The following is a 27203-nucleotide window of genomic DNA, read 5'->3' on the forward strand; positions in this document are numbered from 1 at the left end:
ATTGTTAAATTTCTTTTTGTAGCTGCGTGTTCTAAGGCACCCTGATCTAGCTTCAAAAAGTAGGGCACTGCCTCTTGAGTTATCAAAGAAATCTTCCTTCCTGATCTGCATTTTCCACTTTCGGTATAATTCCACACTCTGTTTCTTTTCCATCGAATTTATCCAATTTTTACCTTCTGTGTTTTTCACCTGTTGCTTAATGCTCTTTATTTCTCCGTCCTTGTTACTAGCATACTTACTAGTTAGTTTCCTAGTTCTTTTCCTCCATTGTGAGTCAACGCTTTTTAGGTACAGGTATTTAAATACTTTAGCTGCCCATCTGTTACTGTCCAATTTCCTCAGGCGTTCCTCATATAATATTTTACTCTGAGCTTCCGGCACTTCGAAAGATGCCCAGCCCATATCTCCCTGTACCGCCTCATTTGTAGTTTTGCCGTGGGCACCTAGTGCTAATCGTTCAACGGATCTCTGAGTTGTTTCTAATGTCGACTGTACCTCTGATTTTAGGCACAAAACCGCATTTCCGAAAGTAAGTCCGGGCACCATAATTCCTTTCCAAATACCTCTCAAAACCTCATACCTATTGTATCCCCACAATGCCTTATGCTTCATTATCCCGGCATTCCTTCGTCCTTTGGCCTTAAGTGATTGCTCATGCTTTCCAATGTATGCCAATCCTTCGTTTACCCATACCACCAGATATTTATATTCTGCTACTCTAGGTATTTCAAGGCCTTGTATTTTAAGACCCTGATCTGTTGTGCCGTTGAAAATCATCAGACCCGACTTAACTGCGCTGAAACTGAAGCCTAGAGCGTCCCCTTCGTCTCCGCAATACTTAACATAGAGTTTGCAATTCTTTCAGACTCTCAGCTAGCAGCACAATATCGTCTGCATACATCAAACCGGGGAGGCGCTGCTCTACTGCCTTTCCACCTAATCTATATGACAGGTTAAAACCTAGGTTACTGTCTTGTATCCTCCGTTCCAGGTTTATCATATAAAGCATGAACAGCACCGGTGATAGAGGACAGCCTTGTCTTAATCCTTTGCATACTTTGACATCCTCCGTACTTCTTATCCCTTCCCACGTAATTTCTACTTTGTTATCCCGGTATATTTCCTGTAGGAACTCTATTATCTCATAACCGATACCTTCTTCTTTTAATATGTTCCACAGGAGTTCCCTGCTTACGTTGTCGTACGCCCCGTTTATGTCCAGGAAGGCCAGATACAAAGGTCTATTTACCACTCTAGATATTTCGATGCATTGGGTAAGCACGAACAGGCTATCATCTAAGCGCCTATTATTTCTAAAGCCGTTCTGAAGTTCTCCGAGTATCTTGTTACTTTCGACCCATGCTTGCACCTTTAATTTCACCGCCTGCATGGCTAACCTGTACATAACAGATGTTATGGTAATCGGCCTGTAGGATTTTATGTGCATCCTGTCTCCTTTCCCTTTATAAATCAAATTCATTTTACTCTGCCGCCAGCTGTCCGGAATTTGCTTATTCGTTATGACTGTTTCCAGAGCTTTTAACAACGTTTCCTTACTTTTTGGACCGAGTTCATTAATCAGCTTGATCGGAATTCCATCTATTCCTGTAGATGTGTTTTTAGGAATATTTTTTTTTTTTCGTAAATCGCGTTAAAAAAAAGCGCCACCTATTGAACGAACACTTGTGTCGAAATTCCTCGAAGGAAACCGGCGAATGAGAAGCACGTTTCCTGTGGCAGAAACTTGTCGAGCATGGTCGGTTTTAGTTATTTTGTTGCTTAGTGCATGCAGCTGCACAAAATCTAGAAAAAGTCGTGGCAGAAGTCGAAAAGCGGTTAAACAGCAGCTCCCTCGCTGTGCGCATTTGTCTCGGAAGAATGCTAAGTTTGTTTTGTTACCGTACCTACCATGGTGGTCGTTCGGACGTGCTCGACGTTAAACTGAAAAAAAGTTGCCGTTCATTCCTCGACCAGATGAAGGACAGTTGAAGTACCCAACTGCACGGATTCCAGCAACACAGCTCAGGATGACGGGTCTTTGAGCTAGTTCCACAGTCAACGGACCATGCAGCTGTCCGCATTGGATTTAAAATAGACCATTTGCGGAAATCTGTAAGTCAGCTTCTCTGCAAGGCTTGTTTTCCAACCAAAATGTCTCGTTCCCGGATACACATAGTCATTTGAGAGGCAGTCGATACGTCTGTGTAAATCCAGGTGGTTCTGGTTCTGGTTCTGGGCCCCGGCTTGCGGCTCGTTATAGCCTTGAGTTGCTTTGGGACGTCAAACCCTGCAAACTAAATGAAATCATCTTTCTGTTTGTTATTGGTGCTCCTCGATTATTTGCTGTATACAAAACTAATACGGTCGATTTTTGGAAACTCCTTTTTTTTTTTTTTTTTTTTTTTTTTTTTTTTTTTTTTTTGTAACCGAACAACTTTAAGCGATGCATTACACTCTAGAACTGGTAAAACTTTTGCTTTTGTTTAGACAGAAACTGCGGTCAGGCCTTGCGTGCAACTAAGTAGTGTTGAATGTGGCCTTTTGAGGCGTGCGTCGCTTGAAAACTGAAGGCTGATCGTAGCCTTTGGCGACGACCCAGGCTCCGTCCACTCCTCCTCCTTCTGCATGCAAGTCTGTCGGTCGGTGGTTTGCTAAAGACGTCCACTGCATGCTGGCGGCGCGTGTTCACGACGGTGCACTGTCGAAACGGCCTGTGGCGAAGCCGGAGGCTGCCGCGGAGCAGCGAAGCGGTGATAAAGGGTTTCGTTCTGCCTGGCTTATTCGCCGCTTGACTTTTTGTCCTCCAAGCTGTTTCGCATAATCGCGGCGAAGGGGCCACGTGTTTCGGACATTTTCGTTCGTCTCCCTTCACAAGGCAAGCTCTGCTCGGAAAGGCTTGCGGTCGCCGTGGCTGTTTGGGGGCCAAAACGCTCGGTTGGGGCGTGTGGTTTTCATGCCGTGTGCGACGGGGAGGTCCTGCTGTGAGCAGGTTTCCTTCCGCAGAGCCGGGGGTGGGGCCTCGATTTCTATAGTGCTCGTCGTAACGCGACTCGAAGCGATGGCGGTGTCGCGTACGTTGGTCGGCAACTTCGCAAAGTAATACACACTCTGCTCTGGCCGTAAGGAAAGAGCCCCCTAACACAGTCCCGAGTAGGTGTGAGCCACTTTTGCTCCGTACAGTGCTATTTATTTTGCAATTTTTGCGAGCAATTACTTCACCTTACGCTAGGACAAAGGCCGTATTTATGAAAAGAGAGAGAGAGAGAAAAAAAGGAGAAACAACTTAAAAACAAGGAGTACATATAATATGTCGAGAAACTACGCTGCAGTTCAGGCTGGTAGCACTAGCAATAAACGTTATAAACAGTTTTGTTGTTTATAGCAATCGCGTAACGCTTCCGTTGAAGACGCTGTAAAACGCATACGCGGAAAAGGTGTATAAACGGAGCTTTTGTATCATCAGTTCACTATATTATCGGCCACGACGGTATGACACTGGGATTTGAATTTACGGCTGCTATAGAATTGGTTGAATATGTGCAAGCAGAGGCACTTTGCACGCCCCGACCATTCACTTAACTAAACTATAATAAAAGGAATCTAAGCCAGGACATGACCGCGCGTGTGATTCCTACAAATAGAAAAACAAACAAACAAAACAACTAAACTAATAAGGGAGTAATTACTCATTGCATCCACCCAAGCGCAGCCATACGGCTCCAAAGGAAAGCTACACAGCTTTCTCAGAAACTTCGTAGTTAAAGAAAAATTCGTCCTGATCCGGGAATCGAACCCGGCACCACCGCCTTTCCGCCCCGGAAAGGCGGTGGTGCCGGGTTCGATTCCCGGATCAGGACGAATTTTTCTTTAACTACGAAGTTTCTGAGAAAGCTGTGTAGCTTTCCTTTGGAGCCGTATGGCTGCGCTTGGGTGGATGCAATGAGTAATTACTCCCTTATTACAAATCTACTCCACCTTGGGGGATTCCCCTAAATATTTGACCAAAACAACTAAACTGCCAGAAATAAAGATGCGAGTTCGCAACCGCATTCTGAATAGTTACAATACAACCCCCAGGGCGGTCTTCATATTCGCCGTACACTTTCTTACGCGCGGAAGTCTTGTTTCCTTCAGCACAAACCAGATACGATTGTCCCTTCGCGTACATACCCGTCTTCCGGCGCCTATTAAGCAAAAAAGAAAAAAAAAATCGTCACTAATTAGCGGGGTGCCGTCATAAAAACACGGGCGTGTTACAACCCCTCTGGTAGGTGTGTAGGGAAATCACTGAATGCTTTGATGGCTCCTTTTTGCTCTCGTTTTGTTCGCAGCCGTACAAATTCGGGCCTGCGTGGCCCATAGGATTCATGGCTGAAAAAAAGCGCGAAGTGGAAACAAGGACGGCGAAAGAACGAGAACGACAAAGGCTCATTTTTCCTCCATTCTCCGTCCCTGTTTCCATTCCATTCCGTCCTTGTTTCCAGTTTCCAGCCCTGAATGTTAATCAACTTTCCCAACTTTCCGCTCTTATAAGTGGCCTAAAGCAGTAGAGTGTTTTTATTCGTCATCCGATTGTCCCGTGATTTATACATATACGAGCTGTCTGAGTTGGTAGCTCCCGCCAACTTTTTCCCGCACGACGCCAACGCGGCCTCCATCGAAAACGACCATGGCGACACGGGTTGGCATGCGTAAACGTGAAAAGACAAATGAACAGAAAATAAAATCAGCCTGTTTGCCAGTTGGTAACAGTTGCTGGAAAAAGGGGCGTGTCAATGGGTAGCGTATTTATGGACAGGAATTGCAGGCATTGAAAGCCATAATAAAATGTCTTAATGACGACGTAAAGCGGTTTTGAGACAGTGCAGGTATGATTCTAATGGGGGGGATGTTAATGACCTCGTCTGGCACCTGAGCGAATACGGAGACAGTAACCGGAAGTAAATGCTAGAATTCTGTGAACAGCGGAACCTGAGTATAGTGAATTGAGAACCTAAGTGTGAAGGGCAGATAACGTGGAATCTTGAAAAAGGCGGTGGACATCGCGACTAACATTCTATATGAGAAGGAACAGAAGAGGGGAAACAAATCTAAATCGCCTACGAGTAGCTGAAATGGCAGCAGGCACTCAAGGAAAAACGGAGCTAGAAGCGCCTACTGGAAATAATTAATTAGAAAGGGTGATCCAAAACAAAAATTAAACAAGTAAAAGGTATACTCTGCTCGAAGGGGAAGAGGAAGCCGCGGAGCTGGTACAATAAGGAAATTAGGGAGGCCATCTAACAAAGGCGGGTGGGCTCGAGAGAGCTGAGGGAGGTGGAGAAGGCATAGATTTCTTAAAATTATAAATAAACGCGAAATGGGAATCATATCAGCAAAAGGAGCCAGATCCTCTTCGATGGTAAAATGGAGAAATGGTCATTTGTAATCGCTGGGTGGCTGAAGTATCGCTGTGAAGCCAAGAGTGCGCCAAGAAAACTCCGAAACCATTCTAGCTTTCTTTGCAAGGAGATCAAAGCAGAGAGCAGGAACAGATTCAAGATATCGAGGGAAGCTGTGTAGGTGGGAGACAGAAATCCATTAGGTCATTTTAGCTGAGTTATTTGAAAGCGGCACGGGGTGATCGATCGCCTCGAATGGAGAGGCAGGAGAACTCTACCTAACCGAAAAAAAAAAAAAAAAAAGACCAACTTTTGAACTGAAAAAGTGGGAGGCTGATAGTATTACTGAATCCACGGCCGTAGGGAGAGACGAAATTCCAATCAAGCTAATTAATGGACTTGGCCCAAGAAGAAGAGAAACTTTCTTAAAGGCATCGAAAACCGCCGTACTAAACGAGCAAATTCTGGGCAGCTGGCGGCAGATGAGAAATAATGTATAAAGGGCAAGGAATTAAGACAAACACAATGGTCTTCGGACCGATTAAGATAACGTCAGTTACTGACATGCTGGCGGTGCAGGCAGTAAAAGAAAAAAATGCATGCATGGATATAAGGTAGCGGAATACCGGAAGGACTGCACATGTTCAAGCGTGGTTTGCGCCTGTTACCCATTGTATGGAAATAGGTCAGAAAACGGGTCTCTGTATTTAGCCTTCCTGGACACCAGCAGAGCGTACCATAACGTAAATGGAGAGTTCCTGTGAAGCGTATACTTGCAAATAAAGGTATCTGTCATGGGATGTTAGAATTACTGAACGGAGTTTGCCGAGATAGTTGAGGACAGATTGCATGGCAGGAAATAAGGGGCGAGACAAAGTTGGCGTGTGTACCCTGCTGAACCGATTAGAGCGTCTGGACCGCGATACGGATGTACAAGGCCATCAGGCACGGAGTGACGAATACAAGTATGTTCGACTTACCCACTTCGACAGCAAGAATTTTGGCACGTTCCAAGTTTTAGAACTCAAATTGGGGGCCAAATGTTGTGTTATACCTTGCCGCGACATTTAAATACATGTTATTCCAGAAATATTCAGCTAGAAAAATGTAGTGTTCGTCTCATCAAATCAATGTTCCTGTCATAGTTCATTAAATCTGAATTGGCAAAAGGGTGATTTTATCACGTGCATATATTTGTGTCTTCTTGCTCTTGTTACTAATCCAAAATTAGGAGCGTATAAGTTGTTGTGTTCGCTGTATGGTCATGTACAGGGGGTCTCGGGTATTATTCAAGCGAAAATAGTTCGCTTTTTGGATGAGCTTGCCCACATCTCTATGGTGTAAATAAATATGAAATGAAAAACGCTGTAGGTAAATATTCTAGGAGCGGTCCCTGCGCGGCTTTGTGCACAGGTGGCAGATAGTGCGCCTCGATGGTCAGCGTCAGTGTGCATCGAAGTCACCCTAGCGACAGACTATAGCTCGTATTAGCTCTAGATGCGACATTTGGCGCACGTGAACGAGCGTGCACTGCAGAAGCTGATGCTGTACGAAAAAAAGAAATCGACATGGCCAACGATTACGGTACTCGATCGGTAATGCGGAATTTGAGAGCAGTTCTTCAAGCAACGTGCTGAGGTAAATAATTTGAGGGACATTGTTTCTGTGCGTGTGCAGTTTGAGCATTATACTCTACATTTCCACCGCCCCACCGCGGTGGTGCAGTGGTTAGGGCGCTCAACTACTGTGTCCTACGCGATGCTGGATCGAGTCTCGGCCGCGGCGCCCGCTTTTCGATGGAGTGGAAGAGCAAGGCGTACGCGTGTGGTGCGCGATGTCAGTGCACGTTAAATAACCCCAAGTTGTCGAAATTTTCGGAGCCCTCCATTACGACGTCTCTCGTATCCTGAGTCGCTTTGGGACGTTATAAATCCCGCCGACCTTCCTACATCGTCCCTCATAACTGTCAATAAAACTGGTACTCAATCCTTTTCCAGTTCTTGATTGTTATAAAGGAGGCGTTTTCGTGACGACTGGCACCGCCGCCGCGTGTTTCGACGACCTCGTCTCGAGCGGCGCTTGGACAACTGGGCGCATTTCCCCCCTACTTAAGCATACTTCACCACAGTGCGAATTGCTTGCTTAAATGCGACGACGTTAATGCAGCCGTCTGTGGCTCACCTTTCCGATTTACGTTCCCGTTCATTCACTGTGCTACTTGGTAAATCACTGCTCTCTTCCTTTCTGTGCCTCATTTACATCGCTCTGCCTGCGTGGCTAGAAAAAAAAAAAGCTAGAGCCGTCCATGTTTGTAATGTGGACGTCTGTAACGAGGCCCTGTTACCAAGCGCGATGAAAATCAATGCGAAGAGCGGAGCGCGTAGTCGGCGCACTTTTCGCATTTCGTTGTTATCGCCATGGTACATCAAGACGTTACTTTTTGTATGGGTGTAACATGCTTCACGGAACCCTTTTTTAACGACTTAGTCAGGACACGCTGGCCCAAGAACAGGTCAACTTTCTCGGGCCATCCTCTAGGCCAGTAATATCTCTGAAACCTCGCTCTTTCCACGATGCTCCGCGAACAACAGAATTACAACCGTTACCTAGCGTATATTTAGGAACCTGTAATGTCACTGCTGCCAATTGTTATTGGCTGTGTGCCAAGTCCAGGGAAGTAATAAATTAGGGCACATTTCAGAACTGTCGCCAACCTACATGGTATTCCGACGATGTCTGTCATCAGGCTGATATAATACACTAGTCGAAACGCACGTGTGAGATAACTATCATCGAAAAAATCGCTTATATCGAAGTATATCCACATAAACTAATGCGATGTTTAGCGCGTAATCAGCGGGTAATAGCTTCATGAAAGAGCAGCAGGTACTGTTGAATGTCTTCGCCTAGCATGAAACAGTTAATGCTATTTCGTGAAGTGCTCGCAAAAAGACTTTATGGGCGGTACGTGAAGTCTCGGAGATGTGATGACGAAAGTCCATATGTACTATAAACGAACGGGGATTGCAGTAAAGCATGTGTGGTTGACCAGTCCACTATACAAGCATGACGGCGGTGCAACTTCTGGAAAACTGGCGCACGCGCAGATCGGTCAGTGGGATCGGTCTATTAGACTATCGAATTGAGCAATAAATCGTATGTAAGCAAGCTCATTCACCGGTCTTCTCGTCGCAGCTCCTTATTACGCGAAGCGTATACAGCTAGTTCGGTCGAAAAGGTGTCGCTGTTGCCGTAAAGCGGAATTAATAAATAAGTAAAAAAAAAAAAAAAAAAACCTAAAGAACGGTGTCGGAGATAAAACGACCGTCATTTCCTAGCAGAATTGTGACGCAACCGTTATTTGTGCAGCGTTCAGGGTGACGTCATAGCATTTCGCTTCCCACCTATAGCACCAGTCTGATTGATAGTCAAGCTGGAGGGGTTCAGACCGACGATCGATGTACCTCACATAAGTGTAGGCGTCCACTGAGAAGTTCCTCGCCGCGGTGGCTCAGTGTTAAAGGCTCTCGACTGCTGAAAACAAGCACGCGCGGCATCATATCCCGGCCAGGGCGGCCGGCCGCTTTTCGATGGAGGGGAAAAGCCAGGCGCAGCTGTGGTGCCAAGGTGGACGAAATTTCCGCAGCCCTCCACTTAAAGCCCATAAACCAAACCAACCGTATATATACCCCTTCCGCCCTTTCATTTTAAATGAAAACTTCGTTACCTTAGTTCGAAGAGCCAAATACATGCAGGGCGTACAACGGCGGAGTTGATGTCACCCCGCGGTTCACACTTGGAAAGCGCAGCAGCGCTGTTGGATCGCAGCTGTTTGAAAGTTACTCAAACGATATGGATAGGGTGGTAGGTCGTGCTCTGGTTCTACACAGAATAGCATGCCAGAGAAATATAAACGCCGGCAAAATTCTCTGTTTTTCATTAAAGAATCTCTCTCTTATCTGGTTTCTCGCCGGGCTAGCAACATTGAGCAACACCGCTTCTTGCTGAGGGGTGCGGAAGGTTGGGGTTCATTCGCCGGCCTCATTCGATCGGGCGACAAGGCTTCTTGAGGTCATATAAAGAAGGAAAGAATGCAACAGTGGGCGAGGCCAAGAAAAGCTTAGCGGATTTTTTTCTCTCTTTTTTTTTTTTTTTTTTTTTGCTATTGTCGCGAATTTGTACTGTAATCAGTGTGAGGTGAAATATAATTAAATACAAAGTATAGAAGGGAAAGCAACGCGCCGATGGTGCGATTCGAACCCACGACATCTGAATACCGCGTCCGGTGTTCTTACCAACTGAGCTGCCGGTTCACGACCCTCGGAGAAGCCGATTTGACAGAGTCGAAGGGGGGGGGGGGGGGGGGGAAGGGCAGTCGTCACGGGAGGGAGGGGCCTATCGCGCCGATATGGCAGCACCCTTCACTCGTTTGTAAAATCGTGTATCCCGTGCACCACATAGGAGGGCTACTGCCACACGACACTGTGGCAGTAAACTTAGCCCCTACCACTCTCCCCTGTTTTCTTTCTTTCTTTCTTTCTTTCTTTCTTTCTTTCTTTCTTTCTTTCTTTTTTCGTACCAAAACTTAGCCTTGCGACTGCTCCAGATTTTCGGTCAATCCTTCCAGTGGGGCCACAAACTAGTGTAGAGTGCGGCTAGCGACAGAAGTACGTACATACATGCATACATAAATCTTTGCGCTACCGAGTTCACGTGGGAAGCGCGCCGCCAGGAGGCGAAAAAGTCAAAGCTCGCGAAAGTTGGGACGAAAGCTTTTCATCTAGCGCCCGCTGTACCCCTCGGCGACAGTATAGATCCCCCCCCCCCCCCCCTATTTTTTTCCCCTCTGTTTTTTCCCCCCATCGATGGAGATAACGCCGACTAGCGCTGGTCCGCTCACCGGCGATGTCATGTATCGATTCTCGCACGGGAATTTGAGGTAGTACGCCATGGGAGCGTCTCGAGCCTGGCGGCCGCCCCGCGGGCACGCACGCGCCGTCCGCGCCAATGTTTACTCTCCAGATCGTCCTCTCGTTCGCCGCCAGTGGTGGCGGAAGCGCCCTTATTGTTGTTTGATTTCCAGACGCCGCGCTTGGCTCCCCTTGGCTGCTGGTCGCCGTCGGTGCCTGCTGCATTTTGGCCACGGCGCTAAGAGGATTTGCTCTCGCGACGGGATCGGGGCTGCTCTTCCGCAGGTTTCGCCGCAGCACGCAGGCGTGCTCGGAAACGGCGCGCACTTTTGTGCCACCAGCCATTATCCTGTGTTTCTTAACAGCGCGCCCTTTTTGCTACGTGGCTGAGCCAGTTGTCGGAAACTTCGTTACGATTCCCGTACATGCCGAATCTCTCGAATTTCGGCCGAGCCTCCGGATTATGCGAACACGGGTCTTATTTCTGATCTCTCCCGAAAAGAATCCGCAACTTCGTTCAAAGTTTATAAATGGGTTGACATAATTAGGCCATTGTCGCAAAAAGAAAGAAAAAAAGAAGAAAAAAAGTGTCCGGCGTAGCGGCAGTGTGCGAAGCCTAGGAGAGAGGTAAAAGGGAGAGAAGGAAACCCCCACTTCACATTGAGGGGAGAAAGGAGTTGAAGGGAGAATACTAGCGGCGGGGAGACAGCGCACGGGTAAGGGGCGAGTAGAGGGCGTACACGGTGATTGACGGATTAGCTTGAAGGGGGAAAAAAAATCAGGAGAGCGTGACGTCACGTGGTCAACCTTCCCCAGACATGGGCTCGGAAAGTTCCCTTCCTCGTTTATCTTTTTATTTTGCTCTCCTCTGTTGTTTTACACAATAGCGTATGTAGCTGGTTCAGTCGAAAAGCCGTCGCCTACTTCTGAACTGAGAAAAATGTGTCGGAAAAGTTAGTTTTTATAAGGTATATATATAGATGGATTTGGATTGTGGTCCTTTAAGTTAGAGAGATTTATGTTATATTACTGATGGATCAGGTTAGATAAGTGTCAATGTCCTGGATTTTTATAGCGGGGTTTGGCTGGATTACATTGGATTGGAGGTTATCACATTGTATTAATAGTTAGGACGGATTATGTTGGACTAGGGTGATTAAGTTATCATCCCAAAGCGACTCAGGCTACGAGAGACGTCATGCGGCGGGTCCAGGAAATTTCGACCAGCTGGGGTTCTTTAACGTGCACTGACATTGCACAGTACACTGGCAGCTTGCTTTCACCTCCATTTTCGCCCGGACTTTCGCTCAGCCGGCGAACAGGCAGAACACTGTTGACGAACGCTGCTTCCATTTTTCGTGTTTTGTTCATGTCGCTGTTGTGTTGCCACACTTTGCCTTTAGCGCATTCATCCACGAAAGCTGATTGGCGTTAGCGGCCAAGTGATGTGGAGTGGCCGGGTCCGTGTCGGCGTCTGTATGCTAACCTGCATATACCCGGCCTTCGGTTCGTTCGCGTTCCCGGCATGTAGGGTCGGTTTGGAGAACGCAAGCAAAGAGGGACTGTGGCGCAGGCACGAGCATGATTGTAGCTATTAACGTACTTGACGAGCCAGCCAGACACGCAAAATCCATCTCCGCTCATATATGTCGAAGCTTCGAACATCACGCGGTGTTCTTCGTCACTTTGCAGCGACGTCTATACCAGGTGACCATGCTAACTTTAGCCAAGGGCTAAAAATATCGTGGGGGTTTAAGCATGGCTTGAACCTGGTGATAGAACGTAAGCTGTAAGTGTTGCAGTGAATAGCCTCTTTAACATCCGCTTTTCAGACCGTATATGTACGTGCCTGCGTGGCATAGGGGTAACATGAATGCAAGCGTCCTGGCAGGCTGATTCTGATATCACCTCCCATATTAAAGGAGAGGCCCCAGTTGGGGGCTTCTGTCAAGCGTAACTAAGGCAACCCTACGTCCTGTCAGTGCGCGACCGTGTCAGCTGCTATAGATACCTCCTGCCAACTGTTCGAGGCACCTCTTTCAGGCACCGGCGAAATGCTCAAGGGTAGCGACTCTTTCGCTACAAAATTCCAGTTGATGGTTTTGGCAAACCTGCTGAGATTGTGTCGGATCAGAATCTATAAGAATAGGATCGCTTACAAAATTTCAGTTTGCAACATACGAGGTTTTGTAGCGTCTTCTTCGTCTTACATGATGCCACGGTGCCACGCCGACGGCTTGAGAACTTAGCGCAGTGTATCTTCGCTACAAAAATTAAATATTTGAGGCAAGCTAGGGAACCAGTTTCATACAGCTCCCAGCCGTCTTGCTCACAAGAGGCATTTCTTTTGTGTGTTTTGCAACTAAATAATTCTTATAAATGAATAAATTGTGACTTTCGACGATAAATGTGATTTTTCAAAGTTAAAAAACACCTTCATAAGTCCCCACTCCAATTATCCCACTCATTGAGAACGCCTCGCGTGTATATTTTTTTTCACGACTTCCAAATAAAGCCCGCCAATTTTAAAAAAAATCACGATTAGCGCATTTGCGCACCACGATTGCGCTGCTCTCAGTCGTGGTTTGAGTGTACGAAGTCAGCTGCGGCCCTGGTTTCTGCGCGGCGTGGTTTGAGCGAACGCAATCGGTTGCGGCAATGTCTCGACGGCCCCGCTGCAACGTTAGGCTGATAGTTGGCGATTTGCAGCAAGCTCGCCGCTTTCGTTGCAACGTGCACCGTCCAGCGCTGACTGAATGACGCGGGCGCAGAAACCACTGCAGATATATCGGCCTGACGCTACGCTGGGGGGCGTTATTCCGGTCTCTCAACGGTAGGGTCCTCTGAGCAGCGTCACCTGGCGACAGATAGCGAAAATGTTGTAAAAATGAATAAGAGCGAATTCAAAAGCCTGCAACACTCGCTGCTGCAGTGGAGCAAAGTGTAGCGATGTATGTCTAAGCAGGCTATATAAAAAAAAAAAAAAAAAAAAAAAACAACGTGGAGCAATGGGTTGGCACTACTTACCTGAGCACTAAGCGAATAAAAGTGGGTTCGAATCTTGTAAGCGCATTTTTTTTTTTTTGTCGCAACGTTAAATTAAGCTACTGAGATCTCGCCTGGGGTGTGTTCCCCTTTAGGTTGCATTATGTGATGTTTTTAATTATTCATAGCCGCAAAACCAGCCGTGAACAGAGCCACGAAGTGACGACATGACAATGGTATACGCTCTGTTCAGTTAGCTTCACCGTAATCATTTTCTGCCTTTAGTGAGTGTATGTTACCTTTAGATTGCGTTCAGAGACACTTCTCGGTAACAATCCCCGGTTAACCCGCTAAGAGGCAACCCGTGAGGAGAAATAAGTTGCGGGACCCTACCGTTGAGGAGACGGAAATACGCAACCACGACAGAGAGCAGCACAATCGTGGCGCGTGAATGTGGTAATCACCTAATTTTTTTTTGTATTTAGCGTTTATTTATTTATTTATTTTTTGAAACTCGGAAAAAAAGGATACATGTTAAAGCGTTCTTTGGGGGTGTCTGAAGGTGATTTGACTCCAACTTAGCAAATTCCGTTTATAATCTAGATGAAATATGTTGTAATTTAGAAAAACAAATCCCTGTTGCTTGCAAGGAGACTGGCAAGTGTATGAAACTTGTTCGCCTGACCTGCCTCAGATACGTAATTGTTTTGCCTTTGACTAACGTTAGCTGGGACAGCTGGTATATTTCCCGCACGGTACAACTACCTGCTCCTGGCATTGTACCGAGGCAGCGGCATATAACGTCAGCGCACAGCATACAAGCAAAATATACTCACTACATTAGTGCCACTGGGTATCATCAAACAGCTGCGATCCAACGCCATTACGACTGCGATCGACTGACACTCCATCTTTGTCCTTTCCAAGTGTGAACCGTGGTGTGGCATCGACTCCGCCTTTATACGCCCTGTGCTCGGTTCTTCAACTAAGCTAATTAAGTTCTTGCTGTAAAAACTGGAAGAAGGGCTGTCACTAGAGTTTAACTACTTTGACTCAACGCTCCGAGACGTTTCTTTCCAGCAGTTGTAAGAATGTCTTCAGAGAACAGCGAAAAATTTCGTAAGTGCAAAGCCTTAATTGTGAGAAAACGTACCTCTTAAAGGACTATTTTCCCAGGCACAGAGGCTTCCCCGGGGAAACATAAAAAAAAAAAAAGAAAAAAAAAGCGGGATGCTCACACACGCACACACAAGCGCGCACACACACATACACACTTGAGCTCCGTCTCTAAGGGTGTGCGGCTCCCCATATTGCGAAACAGAAACCGAAACAAAGCAGCCCCAAGTCAGACAACAAGGCAAGTCTAGCAAGCTTAAACTCCAAGAACGAAGTAACCGAGCGCCGCTTGGGGCGTCAGTCGTCGTCTGGTGTAACCTGCAATATACGGGTGTTGTTCGTACTTTGTAACGACCAAGTTGTCTAATTTTAACTAACGTGGCATAAATACCCCTTGTGGATCCTCGTTTCCGTACATGTGCTTTGCTACTCTCTTAATCAGTAGTCAATGAATTTGTGCCTATATTATGCCACACGCACTGATTAGCATACAGTCGTTAAGATACCACATTATGTGAAAGACTACATGGCACACATGTAAATACCCACTTTAACCAAACCGGAAGGTGCCTTCGTGTCCTTGGAGCATCGTGTCTAGCAGGGCTGGGAGAAAGCTTTCTCTTCGTGACCATGCACGAAGGAATCGCACCAATGACAAGTGGCGCCTCACCGCGGGCGTCAGTTTCGGTTCTAACGAGAATTTGGAATTCATCGTCTAAGATTGTAAAAAGCATTCCTCAATCTGCAGTATACAGCGAATTGGTTCCTTTCTTTTTTTTTTCTTTTTCTGTTTTTTTCTGTTCTTTTTTTTTTTTTTTTCTTGTGGGGTTCAGCATTTCATACTTCTTGTGCATTAATGAAATGTGCAGTTATATTCCATTGCCCTATTCTCCTGCTGGATCCCATCTTCCGAAAGGCTCACTCCTCGTACAAGCCTGGCTTTATTGCTCGCTCAAGTTTGCAGTGCTCTAATATTGTCTGCAACAGTGCGCGGTAGGTTTTTTCCAGCTTTGGCGCTGCAGTTTTAAATAAAGCCTTTCGCCGGGCCTGCAACGCAGAGCAGCGCCTCCGCTCACTGAGTAGGGCGGTTATTTGGGGGTTCATTCGCCGGCCTCATTCGATAGGGCGAGAAGGCTTCTCGAGGTGGACGGTTTATGAACTCATGGTTACCAGAATTTGGACCATGCCCTGCATCTGAATGACGGATTGGCTGAAATTACTCCGTAGCCCTCCACTACGGCTCCTCCGTCTCTCTTTCCACTTTCACTTCCACCTTCTTCCCTCCCTTATGGCACGGGTCAGGTGTCCACTGAAATAAGTGTGACAGATAACTGCGCCTTTCCGTTCCTGTGAGCCAATTATTATTATTATTATTATTATTATTATTATTATTATTATTATTATTATTATTATTATTATTATTATTATTATTATTATTCATGATGCTGTATTCGCATGTGGGACGCCACTGCTTGTCTGTCGCACAGGGCATTTGAATCGTGGGCGACCTCTGCACCTCGCCAGAACGCCACCAGGGTCCTGGCCATTGCGGCGAGACTCTCGTCGTCATACCCCCTATCGTTTTAGGGCGGCCCGCGCGCGTTGCTGCACTGGGCTGTTCCGATCGTCCAGGCGCGCTTTCCTCGGCGAGCAGCGGCGGCCCCGCGCAGTTGGCGGCCTTGGCCTTGGAGTTGCTTCCTCCTCGCCGCGAGCTGGGGCGAAAACAAGCAGGAAAGCTCACTTTCGCCAAGAACCAGCGTCCATTAGCGCACGCTGGCGTCGCGCCACGCCTGCAGCATCGCTGCCCCGTGCACGGAAGATGAGAGCGAGTGCGAAAAGGGTTGGGGGCCGGCTTTGCGTTTGGCTGCTACCTCCTCCTCTTTTTCCACCTGTCACAGCTATACACCTCCTCTGTAGCGTCGCTGTCCAGGGGATCCCACAATGCAAAATAAACAAACAAAATGGCAGACATTCAACACCGCTTACACGCATGAATGAGAAAATGTTACAATACCACGTGTTGAATGTTTTCTGGGGAGGTTTTTGACATTTACTGAAATTCTTTTACTGAAATTCTTTCTATTGATATTGTATTCGATGTGTGTGTGTGTGTGCTAGCATGCGTGCGTGCGAGAGAGTAATTCCACGTGCACGGTTATGCTTCACCCAGTGTTTGGCAGTCATGCTCACCACACACACACACACACACACACACACACACACACACACACACACACACACACACACACACACACACACACACACACACACACACACACACACACACACACACACACGCACACACGCACGCACGCACGCACACACACACACACACACACACACACACACACACACACACACACACACACACACACACACACACACACACACACACACACACACACACACACACACACACACACACACACACACACACACACACACACACACACACACACACTTCGTAAGCTAGCCTTCATCTTGATTAACACTTACATGCTGTTCATGCATATGCATGCTAATGCATGCAGCGAGAAACCTCCACATGGATGTCAGCCTTTGCGAGGGTATATAAACTAACATAGGTACAGGAATGTCTGAAGTGGCGGCGGCCTCGGACGCGAATGGGCCTGAATGCATCCGGTGATGTGCAGTGGGTCCTCAGCTTGCTGCGTGTGTTATGCGGCCGTTTGATGACGTCATCCTATTTTTCTTGCGATCGCTGGGATTTTTATGGTCATCTCGCGAGTACGAACGAACGACGCCACCGGCTTTTGTTGTAACGGGACAAGCAATGGCCCCGCTGCGGTAGTGCAGTGGTTAAGATGCCCGACTACTGTGCCGGAGCTCCCGGTTCGATTCCGATCACCGGCGGCTGCGTTTCAATAGAGGCTAAACGGAGAGGCTTCCGTATGCTGTGCGATGTCAGTTCACTTTAAATATCCCCAGGTGGTCGAAATTAATATGCAGCCCTCGACTATACCACCTCTCTCACTCTCTCCGCTTTAGCTCCCACCTTCCGCCCTTCCCTTACGGCGCGGTTTTGGTGTCCACAGAACAAAAGACACGGAAGTAGCTCTTTGCACTGTGTCTTCGCACTTAGTCCTGTCAGAATGGCATGTCATCTAGCCCCAAAGCTGCTAAAATGTGGCGATGCCCTATAGCTACTGGGAGTCATTTGCTCGCCATAACCGCGTGCACTGGAACAGAACAGCGGGTGAAAAGTGTCACCCCTGTAGTTCGCTGTTTTGAAGCTGGGCGTGTGAAAGGCGTAGTACAACGTGGCTCTTCTGCTGGTGTGTGCTGAGGGCGGTTCCTTGCTATTAATGAAGGTATAGCGTTCGACCTCCAGCGGGAGATGTATGCATGGCGACAAAGTGGGCTGCGATCCCTAGACATGTATACATCACTGCAGGCACACCTTTGGGACTTAGGACTATGCGGAAAATTAATATTGCCACTTAGCGAAAGTGCCGGCGTTGTCTGTGCCTGTGCACCTCAAAAGCGACATCCGCCGCCGTCGTTTCCTGTATCGTCCATAAGACCTCCGCCCACTAGGAGCCCTTTATTGTAAACTCTCAAGATGACAAAAAAAAAAAAATCGAAATAAATGTGAGAGAAAGCCCGCATCGAACCAGAGGTTATCGCAGACAAAAACCAATTGAAAATAAAAGAAATGGGAAGAAATGGGAAAAATAGGAAGGAAATGGGAAATCGGCTGGGAGCTCAACCAACAACGGAACGAACTTCCACTTTCTTGGCCTAGGGGAGTGCATGTGAGCCTACATTTGGAACCTGCACTAAATGATTAGTTCGGCGAATCGAATAGGAGGCTGTTCGATGCGGGTTTCGAAAATTTCATTTGTTCGCAATTTTTAGTCGTCCGTTCATACGTTCCGGCCCATATTTACTAAGATATCACTTTGTAATGTGATTTTTCCCCGCGTACTTTCAGAATAGAGATAATTGACAACCGTTCTAGAATGAAAGGGAAAATGGAGACGCATGGCCAACTGCAAACAATGAGCGTAAATAATTTAAGACCAGGTTTGTAAAGTAATGATAGTAAATGTGGGGGGAAACAAAAAATGAACGGTAGGACGTTGTAGAAGAGCGCTTTATCAGCGCGCATGTCGCCTATACCCTTCCCCCCTTTTCCCTTTCTCCGACAGATGAGGCGGTGTTGCGCAGCAGCGGTTCCCAGACGCAGAGGAGGCCGTGCCTTTTCTGTGCTCTGAAAATAAGCTGGCGGTAAGGCGAGGGTTTTCCGTCGCCGCCTTTGTACTGCCCCGCCACTTCCTGTGTCCATGGTTGCGCAAACCGCGCGCGCGGCGGGTGCGGCATTGTGCCTGTAGCAGGGGCAGTGGTAAACACGGCCCGTCTACCACCGTGGCGAGTGTATGCCGCGATCGTTGCTTCACGTGAACGAATGATGGATACCGCGATTTGTGTCGCCTTGCGACTGGATTTGAATAGCTGATTGGTCACAGTGTCGTGCAGACTTTGTAGCCTCTTCGCAACCGCGTGAACACGAACAAACGGGGATCGTCGGGTTATATAATGACAGGAACATACAGCGGATTGAGAGTCGTCCAGACAGCGTACACTCGCGATCTGTGGCCACTTCACCGTAGCACTCGTTTTCCAGGCTTTCAAATATCAATGTTGATTTGTCCATGCATAAGCAATCACATATAGGAAATAAAAAAAAAAAAACTGACCTTGTGCAACATGACTGACCCGCTAACGCAATTGTTCTGACAGTAACTGAGTGAGAAAACGAAGTAATCCAAAATATTGTGCGCAAGGCAACGATTACAGATGAGCTGGTGAGCAGGAAACGGATAAATAAGCAAAACAAAATTCAGTATAACTAGAAATGACCTATGTTAAATCTCAATCCACCACGCGCGACACGTGGGTCTGTTCCTGCCAAATTTGATCAGTCCACCGTAGCACGACTAATTTCAGCATAACCCGCTCTTAATGCGCCCGAATCAATTCACCGAATTCGCACTTAACCCAACGTAATTCTCTCTCTCCTAATCCGCCAGAATTCAATCAACCTGGTACAAACCCAACCTAATCCATCGTGCTACAACTTAAACCAACTTAATACACTCGTAATTCACCGCAATCCACCAACCGTGATGTCTCGCGGGCCAAGCCTTGGTCGTTTTTCTCGGTGGCTTCGGACAGGATCCATTCGAGTGACGACCCAGGGTCTGTTCCGTATAACGTCTAACGCCGTAATAATCGCCCCCGTGTTACACGTTGAGGAGTACGTTAATATGAACAGAAATATACTATGATTTATTGGCCAGTTATGTCCGAAGGTAGGTTATAAGGATTGTTATGCTCAAGTACTAAATTCGGACTCATTCTGTCAGTGGTCTGTTATATAGCGCGTTTTTTTCGTCGCAGTATTGCCGGATTTTCTGAATTCGATGTATTTCCCCTTCTTCGATTTAAATTTAGCGGCTTATCAATAATTGTTCTGAGTAAATACTTCAGTTGCAGTTTACTTGCGAGATTGGCACTTGTGTCACAATTATGTCACAAATCCCCGCCTTTACGGTCAAGAGGGCGCGGGATCCCCTTGGCGCGTATATAATCTGCTGTAGTATATAGTCATCTGCTCGAAAATGTACACCGTAAACGTCCCAGCCCTCGATGGCTTCTTGTGCGCATGCGCGCCACGGCACCGTGCACGCCAGCCGCGCCAGACTGCAGAGGCGCCAGTTTTTTGACGCGCCTGTCGTAGCCGACGTACCGTCGCCGACTTCGCCGGCTCTGCCAGTCATGTCGAAAATGTCGGACTATATTGGGACCTTTTACCCGTCGTTGCTCTATGAGGTTCGAAAACACATTTAAAAGTTAGGCCGGTTGACACGTGTGTCGGTGTGTGATTGGGGAATAATAATAATTGGTTCACAGGAAGGGAAAGGCGCAGTATCTGTCACACTTGCTCTGTGGACATCTGAACCGCGCCGTAGGGGAAGGGAGGAAGGTGGGAGTTAAAGTGGAAAGAGAGAAAGAGGAGCCGTAGTGGAGGGTTACGGAGTAATTGCGACCACCTGGGGATCTTTAACGTGCGTGGTTCAGCACCAAAGACCGAATGACGGACTACAACGAAATAACCAAGGTGTTCCGCCTAGCTCGCAGAACTCTTCCACCCCCTTGCTCGGGGCTCAGTCGACATCAAGCCGTTTTATTCAGACAGCTACAGACGGGCTCACTCCCCAGTCCGTCGCTGATGCATAGAATGTATCCCGAGACGCACCCGACAGACAAATGCAGAGTCTGCCGAACGGAGACGGCCGGCTTCGCACACATGCTGTGGAATTGTACCAAGTACCAGGAAGAAGCTAAGTCTGGGAGGATCCCGCCGCGACTGGAAGCAGCCGCAGGGAGCGACAATCAAGAGGAGCGGCTCTAGGCCGTCCAGCAGGTCATCAAGGCGCTGGCCCGGCAGGGAACCAGCGAGCCGGCCACGGCGAGCGGGGACCCAGGCCGCGCGGCCGGTGCCCAGAGGACGACGTATACGCCCCGTCCGGAGTGCGCGCGCGCGAGCGCGCGTTCTACTGCAGGCCCCGCATAAACGTTTTACCAATCCAATAACGTGCGCTGACATCGCACAGCACACGGACGCCTCTTCGTTTCGCCTCCATCGAAACGCAGCCGCCGAGGTCGGGTTCGAACTCGGGTAATCCGGACAGTAGTCGGGCGTCTTACCACTGCACCACCCCGGCGGGGCGACTTCAAGGAGATCAATTTCTTTTACAAACAGCTGAATATTTATAGATATTAGTCCAAGGTACACTGTATAATAAAAGAGTACAGTAAAAGAAAATAAAACGCCACGACACTAAAGTGATATAAACTCGGTAAATGACAAGAGGAAAACCCGACAAAGAACAAAACACTGCGATAAAAGATCACTATAAGGATAACAAAGCAAGTATTCCAGATGTAATAAGTATGGCAAGGGTTACATAGAAAACACAGCGTAAAGGTACTAAGTCGTATTAAGGTTTAAACAAAGGCGAAAGCAATGCTCGATTAAACAACAGTTTTTAGCAAAAAGGAATTCTCACGGCTTTCTTGTTAGATGAGGCGTCGAAGGCTGGGTTGATCAGTATCGACGGCCGTACAGATGAGAACGATGCGTAGATCGCGGGCCCGGTGAAACTCAAGACGCTTTCCCAGAGCGGCCGCGAGAGAGGCCCGGAAGACATCTTCCCAGAGCGCACTGCCGCGGGTGTGCTGCGGTATGCGTTTTTATGCTCTCGGCTGGCCCGCGTCAAGGACACGCGGTCGCTGCCCCGCCGTCATGTCGAAGCCTGCTCAGGGGAGCGGCGAGGTCCCGTGAGGTTCTCTCTATGTCTGAGGCAGAAGTGCTTATAATCCCCACTCCCCTCTGTAATATTTTACCCTGAGGGTACCAATAAAATAAAATAAAATAAAGATCGCTATACCCGCAGCTACGTCGAAGTTTGCGCATTCTTGTGCTGCAGTTGAGCTCCCTGTAGATCAAAGAAACACGCCGCGGGCAAAAATATCGATTCAGATAAATAATGAGAGGTAGTCGCTAATAAAAAAAAAAAATTGACATCACGCCGCAATAAACTACACGTTCTCACTAATGCTCTTATCTAGCACGGTTGTATGTTTTGCGGTTTTTGAATTTGCGATTGCTCTTTGTCGTCCCTGTGCCTGTGCATGTTCTCGATGACGTCACGCCGCTGAGGCAACGTGCGTGGGCGGCTGATGGGGCTCGCGGCCGGGCGGCTCCATTACGTTGACGTGATGGCGTAGCTTCACATGGTCAACGCAGATACGTGAATCTTCCTCACAGCACGTCACGCTAGTGGTCACGTGACCAACCGTGCTACCACGCTAACATCGACGGATACATTGGGGATTATCCACCGACATCTGAGCTTCGCTCTAAATATACGCTCACGTGGCCAGCAAGACAAAGTTTTACAAACCTTTCACACGTTTATTTTCTCGATATCAGGCTCTTATTTTCGAGAAAACGCTTAGAAGCTGCACCAAATGGAATTTCGGTCTGCTCAAAGCCCGCTCCAGAATGCTCTTGGCCTTTTCTAGCAAGCAAAGACTTGTAAACGATGACGACGTCTCGCTTCTTCTCGCAGGTGGTGACGACACGAGGGCGGGCATGAAGGGGCCTCCGCGTTGAGCGCAGGAGCTGCCCTGGCGGTGACGTCATGGGCGACGACGACGCCGTCGACGCCACGGCCCTGTACCTGGCGCAGCTCAACCAGCGCATCCGGCGAGGATGCACGGCACACGTGGACCCCGCGGGCCGCATCTACTACATGAAGTGAGTTCATGAACAACGCATGCCTCTCAACATTCAGCCAGAGAAAGGCCTATCTTTCGAACCTTTCGAGCTGCGTTCCGTGGGCCAATTTCGTACACGATGTGCGGCTGCCTCGCGCGCTCTTTGCCGTGCGCACGCATGTGGCCTAGGGAGCAGAATGGCACTCACTCGGTACGGTGAAACGTTCGTCTATGGTACCCGGGAGAAATTGAGCGCCGTACGACACGTAGTTCCTTGTCTGCTGTGTTTATAGAAGGCGGCTTTTTTTACCATACTGTCGCTCGAATTGACTAACTTCAGTCGGTGGAGCGACGACTTTGTTTGGACTTGACTATAGTGTTTTATTCTCTCTCTTTCTCTTTCATCCCACCCTTTCTGTCTCTGTGCTTGGACAATCGTGCCAACAGTGGCAACACGTGACCGCTCGCATCATCGCTCGGGGAGTTCCATGAGCGGCACTCATTTGGAATGAGACCTAGTACTGTTTGAATTCTTTAGCTTTTTTTACGTCATATATAACGGCCCGAAATTTTGAAAAATGTTTCGTTATCGCGGGCATTTCAATATTAAAGCGAGACACTAGGAGGCGCAGCTACCACTGCAGCTGCATCATATGGTGCGCGTAAGCTATCGCCTACCTAACGTATATCTGACGTCATACCACAAACCACCTTCCCTCACCGCCCATAGTATGCGTTCTCGGCTGCGATAAAAAAGGAACTCATGTTAGCATAGCGCGAAAAAACTCGAGTGACTGTCGGAGAGACTTTTGCATGACACTTGAAGGGCTACTGCCCACCCTCTGGCCGAAAATATTTTCTTCCCTGGTGACTGTGAGGCTTCGCCCCCTGAACGCAAGGCCGAAAAAATGTTTTTGAAAAGAGTAATTAATAACGCAGTTACAGCCACCGCAATCACCTGATTCTGTCGTGTTTCTCTCCTCCCGTTCCCTCGCAAACGTTTTTCACTCTCTTGCCCGGTCGTATAGACTCCGCAAGCCGAATTCCCCTTCTTCCTCCGCGTTTGGCGGGAGGTGGGGCATGGCAGTATGCGTGCGCGAAAACGAAACGGGCGAGGGAGCTCGCGCCGCTGCATTCAGTGCATTCAGTCAGAGCCACCTAGAAATTCAGTCCGGCCGTGGCGAGGGAAAAGCGCGCAGTGATCGGTGCGACGCCCATCCTTCACCCGTAAGTCAGCGAGACGGACCAGTGGATGCCGTTGCCTTCTGACGTCAGCCCAGCGGCCCGACGGGCCAGCGTAGAGAACGGGGAAGCTGCTTTCCCGAAGGGGAGGATGAGAAAGCTTTGATTTGTATTTTTGCTGCTTTGCGGCGCGCGTATCGCTGTAGCATTCTGCACAGACTATCTCCGGTACCTGATCGAAGCATTGGGCTCCTTTTCTTAAAAAGCCATACCCTGGACAGTGGCCCTTTAACTGTCAACTCAGTAGTCAGCGCTCGTGCAGTCTGCTGCCCGGCTACTGTCTGCCCAGTGTTTGCACGGATGAGATCGAACTCGCCCAGTGTCCTTGATCCAGGGGCTTAGCTGTCCCTTGCGCCCTTCTTCGTCTCTGCCGCTTTTGATGCAGTCATTTTTTACACTAGTTTTCGATGACGTCACGCCGCTGAGGCAACGTGCGTGGGCGGCTGATGGGGCTCGCGGCCGGACGGCTCAATTACGTTAACGTGAAGGTGTAGCGTCACATGATCAACGCACACACGTGAATCTTCCTCACAGCACGTCACGCTAGTGGTCACGTTACCAACCGTGCTACCACGTTAACGTCGACTGATACATTGGGGATTATCCACCGATATCTGAGCTTCGCTCTAACTATACGCTCACGTGGCCAGCAAGACAAGTGTTCAGCACCAAAGACCCGTTTTATTCAGACAGCTACAGACGGGCTCACTCCCCAGCCCGTCGCTGATGCATAGAATGTATCCCGAGACGCACCCGACAGACAAATGCACAGTCTGCCGAACGGAGACGGCCGGCTTCGCACACATGCTGTGGAATTGTAGCAAGTACCATGAAGAAGCTAAGTCTGGGAGGATCCCGCCGCGACTGGAAGCAGCCGCAGGGAGCGACAATCAAGAGGAACAACTCTGGGCCGTCCAGCAGGTCATCAAGGCGCTGGCCCGGCAGGGAACCAGCGAGCCGGCCACGGCGAGCGGGGACCCAGGCCGCGCGGCCGGTGCCCAGAGGACGACGTAGGCCCCGTCCGGAGCGCGCGTGCGGGAGCGCGCGTTCTACTGCAGGCCCCGAATAAACGTTTTACCAATCCAATCCAATTACACTAGTGGACCTGTTGGCCACAGTAACTGAACTCTTTCGCTCTCGAGAAAGTCGCCTATATATATCTAGAAAATAATGCAGCTCGCAATAGTCAGTGCATGGCTTTATGTGCTGGTAGACCTGCGCTGAAAGTTCGTCGATGAGTTCCGCTGCGATGCTTGATCCAGTGTAAACACCGTCACGTCGAACGGAATGCATTGTCAGAATCAGTGAGAACTGTCGAAGTGAGAAGCTGGAGAATATTGTCGAACTCTATAAGGGTCCAGTGCGCGAGTAGTGCGCCTCTGTATTGCTAATGGAGATCCTGACCCGCGGCTATTTGGAGAATATTTTATATAGGCATTTGCAAGGTACGCCGAAATAATCATCAGGCGTGAGAATTCGGAAGTTAGAGCCAGGCTTTACGGCAGTCGACGCCAAATGAACCAACACCCACCCCGGCCGCCGTGACTGTGGTGGTTCCAGATTTCCGCACAGATGCTTTATGCAAAAGCGCACACTCGTTGCTATAAATAAAAGGCGTGTTTCAATCTTCATAGAAGCTTTCAACTGCCTGGTCATCATAACTACATGTAGGTGCATAGGCCTGTACAACCTTCAGTTTATACCGTTTATTAAGTCTAATTACGATGCCTGCAACCCTCTCATTAATACTATAGAATTCATCTATATTACCCGCTATATACTTATTGACAAGGAAACCTACTCCTAGTTGTCGCCTTTCTGGTAAACCTCGATAACACAGTACATGCCCATCCTTCAGTACAGTATATGCCTCATTCGGCCTCCTAACCTCACTAAGCCCTATGACATCCCATTTCATGCCCTCTAGTTCCTCTAACAGCACTGCTAAACTAGCTTCACTAGCTAGAGTTCTAGCATTAAACGTTGCCAGGGTCAGTTTCCAATGGCGGCCTGTCCAGCGGAGCCAGGCTTTCTTAGCACCCCCTGCTGCGTCACAGGTCTGACCGCCGCCGTGGTCAGTTGTTCCGCAGCCGCTGGTGACTGAGGGCCGGGGTTTTATGGAGCTTATCATAGGAGGTTGTGGCCAATTACTGCACCAGAGTGGCCAACTCCTGTTCTGGTGAGGGAGTGCGTTGCCGGAGGTGTTCACCGGCATCAGGTCGCACCTCAAACCTGTATATGCAATTCCATCGACACGCGGATTTTTTTTTTTTTTTTTTTTTTTCATCCGGTGGAGAATTGCGCGGCACCGGGATTTGAACCCCGGTCCTCTTGCATGCGAGGCGGATGTTCTACCGCTACGCCACCGCTGCCAATCAAGTTCGCAGGGGTCAAGTGGATGCAGCTAGCACAGAACCGGGTTAAGTGGAGAGATATGGGAGAGGCCTTCGCCCTGCAGTGGGTATAATCAGGCTGATGATGGTGATGGTGGTGATGGTGTTTCAATCAATCAGTCGCTAGCTCCTTTTTCTTGCCTTGCACCTTTAAAGAAATTTATTCATCCTGCATCGCAGCCGTCGTGCGACTGACGTTGTGTTTTTTTTTTTTTTTTTTTTTTTTGTACACACTGTATGACATCGATAGCAACAAATATATGTAATAATGGAGGCGGCGGTGCGGTCTAAGGCGCCGTGGAAAGGAACTGCTCTGTTTGCTTCGGAACTGGTTCAAATCTGCCTCGGGGATGTAGAGATTTTGTTTTTGTTTTTTTCTGTTATACAATATTCGGACCAAAGGTTTCGGAAAGGTTCGGTCTCGCCTTCGCTGCGGTTTCGGGGCCTTTGTTTGTTGAAGCAGTACGTTTAAGACGCCGTGGGTTTTCATTGGCGCGAAAGAAAAAAGAATGCTTGGAACAAGCACGAGTGACTCCGACGAGCGAGGGGCAGGCGTGTGGGAAGTTGTTCGCTGCCGGGGGAAGGCCCGCGGTGGAAGCCCCGTCGATCGAGGTCGGGACACCGGATTGGGCCGATCAGTGGGCGCATCCGCTCATCCCTTCCTCTTCCGCGATGATGGGACCCGCTACGGGCACCGAGGTAGTTAGTACCTGCTGCATACTCGCAGGGACGGACGTCGACGTGCTTGGTATTAGGAAACAAAAGAAAATTTTAATTTAAAAATTTTGTTTTTGACAATATTGTAGCCTGGTTTCCAGGCTCATGTAGAAGCGGGTTGTACAACTTTGTTCAAGCAGACAGTATTC

General features: G+C 48.5%; 1 protein-coding gene across 1 annotated transcript in view; it reads left to right on the forward strand.

Moving 5' to 3' along the window:
* Positions 1-27203, forward strand: part of LOC146190993 (uncharacterized) — a 185469-nt gene that overhangs the window by 21030 nt on the left and 137236 nt on the right. Inside the window, exon 2 of the mRNA XM_084601415.1 lies at positions 22555-22742. Coding sequence (XP_084457541.1) covers positions 22627-22742 — 116 coding nt within the window. The 5' untranslated portion in view covers positions 22555-22626. The remainder of the gene's footprint in view (positions 1-22554; positions 22743-27203) is intronic.

Source organism: Amblyomma maculatum, chromosome 4, assembly GCF_055883805.1.
Source record: "Amblyomma maculatum isolate TAMU_Amacu chromosome 4, ASM5588380v1, whole genome shotgun sequence".
Classification (NCBI taxonomy): Eukaryota; Metazoa; Arthropoda; class Arachnida; order Ixodida; family Ixodidae; genus Amblyomma; species Amblyomma maculatum.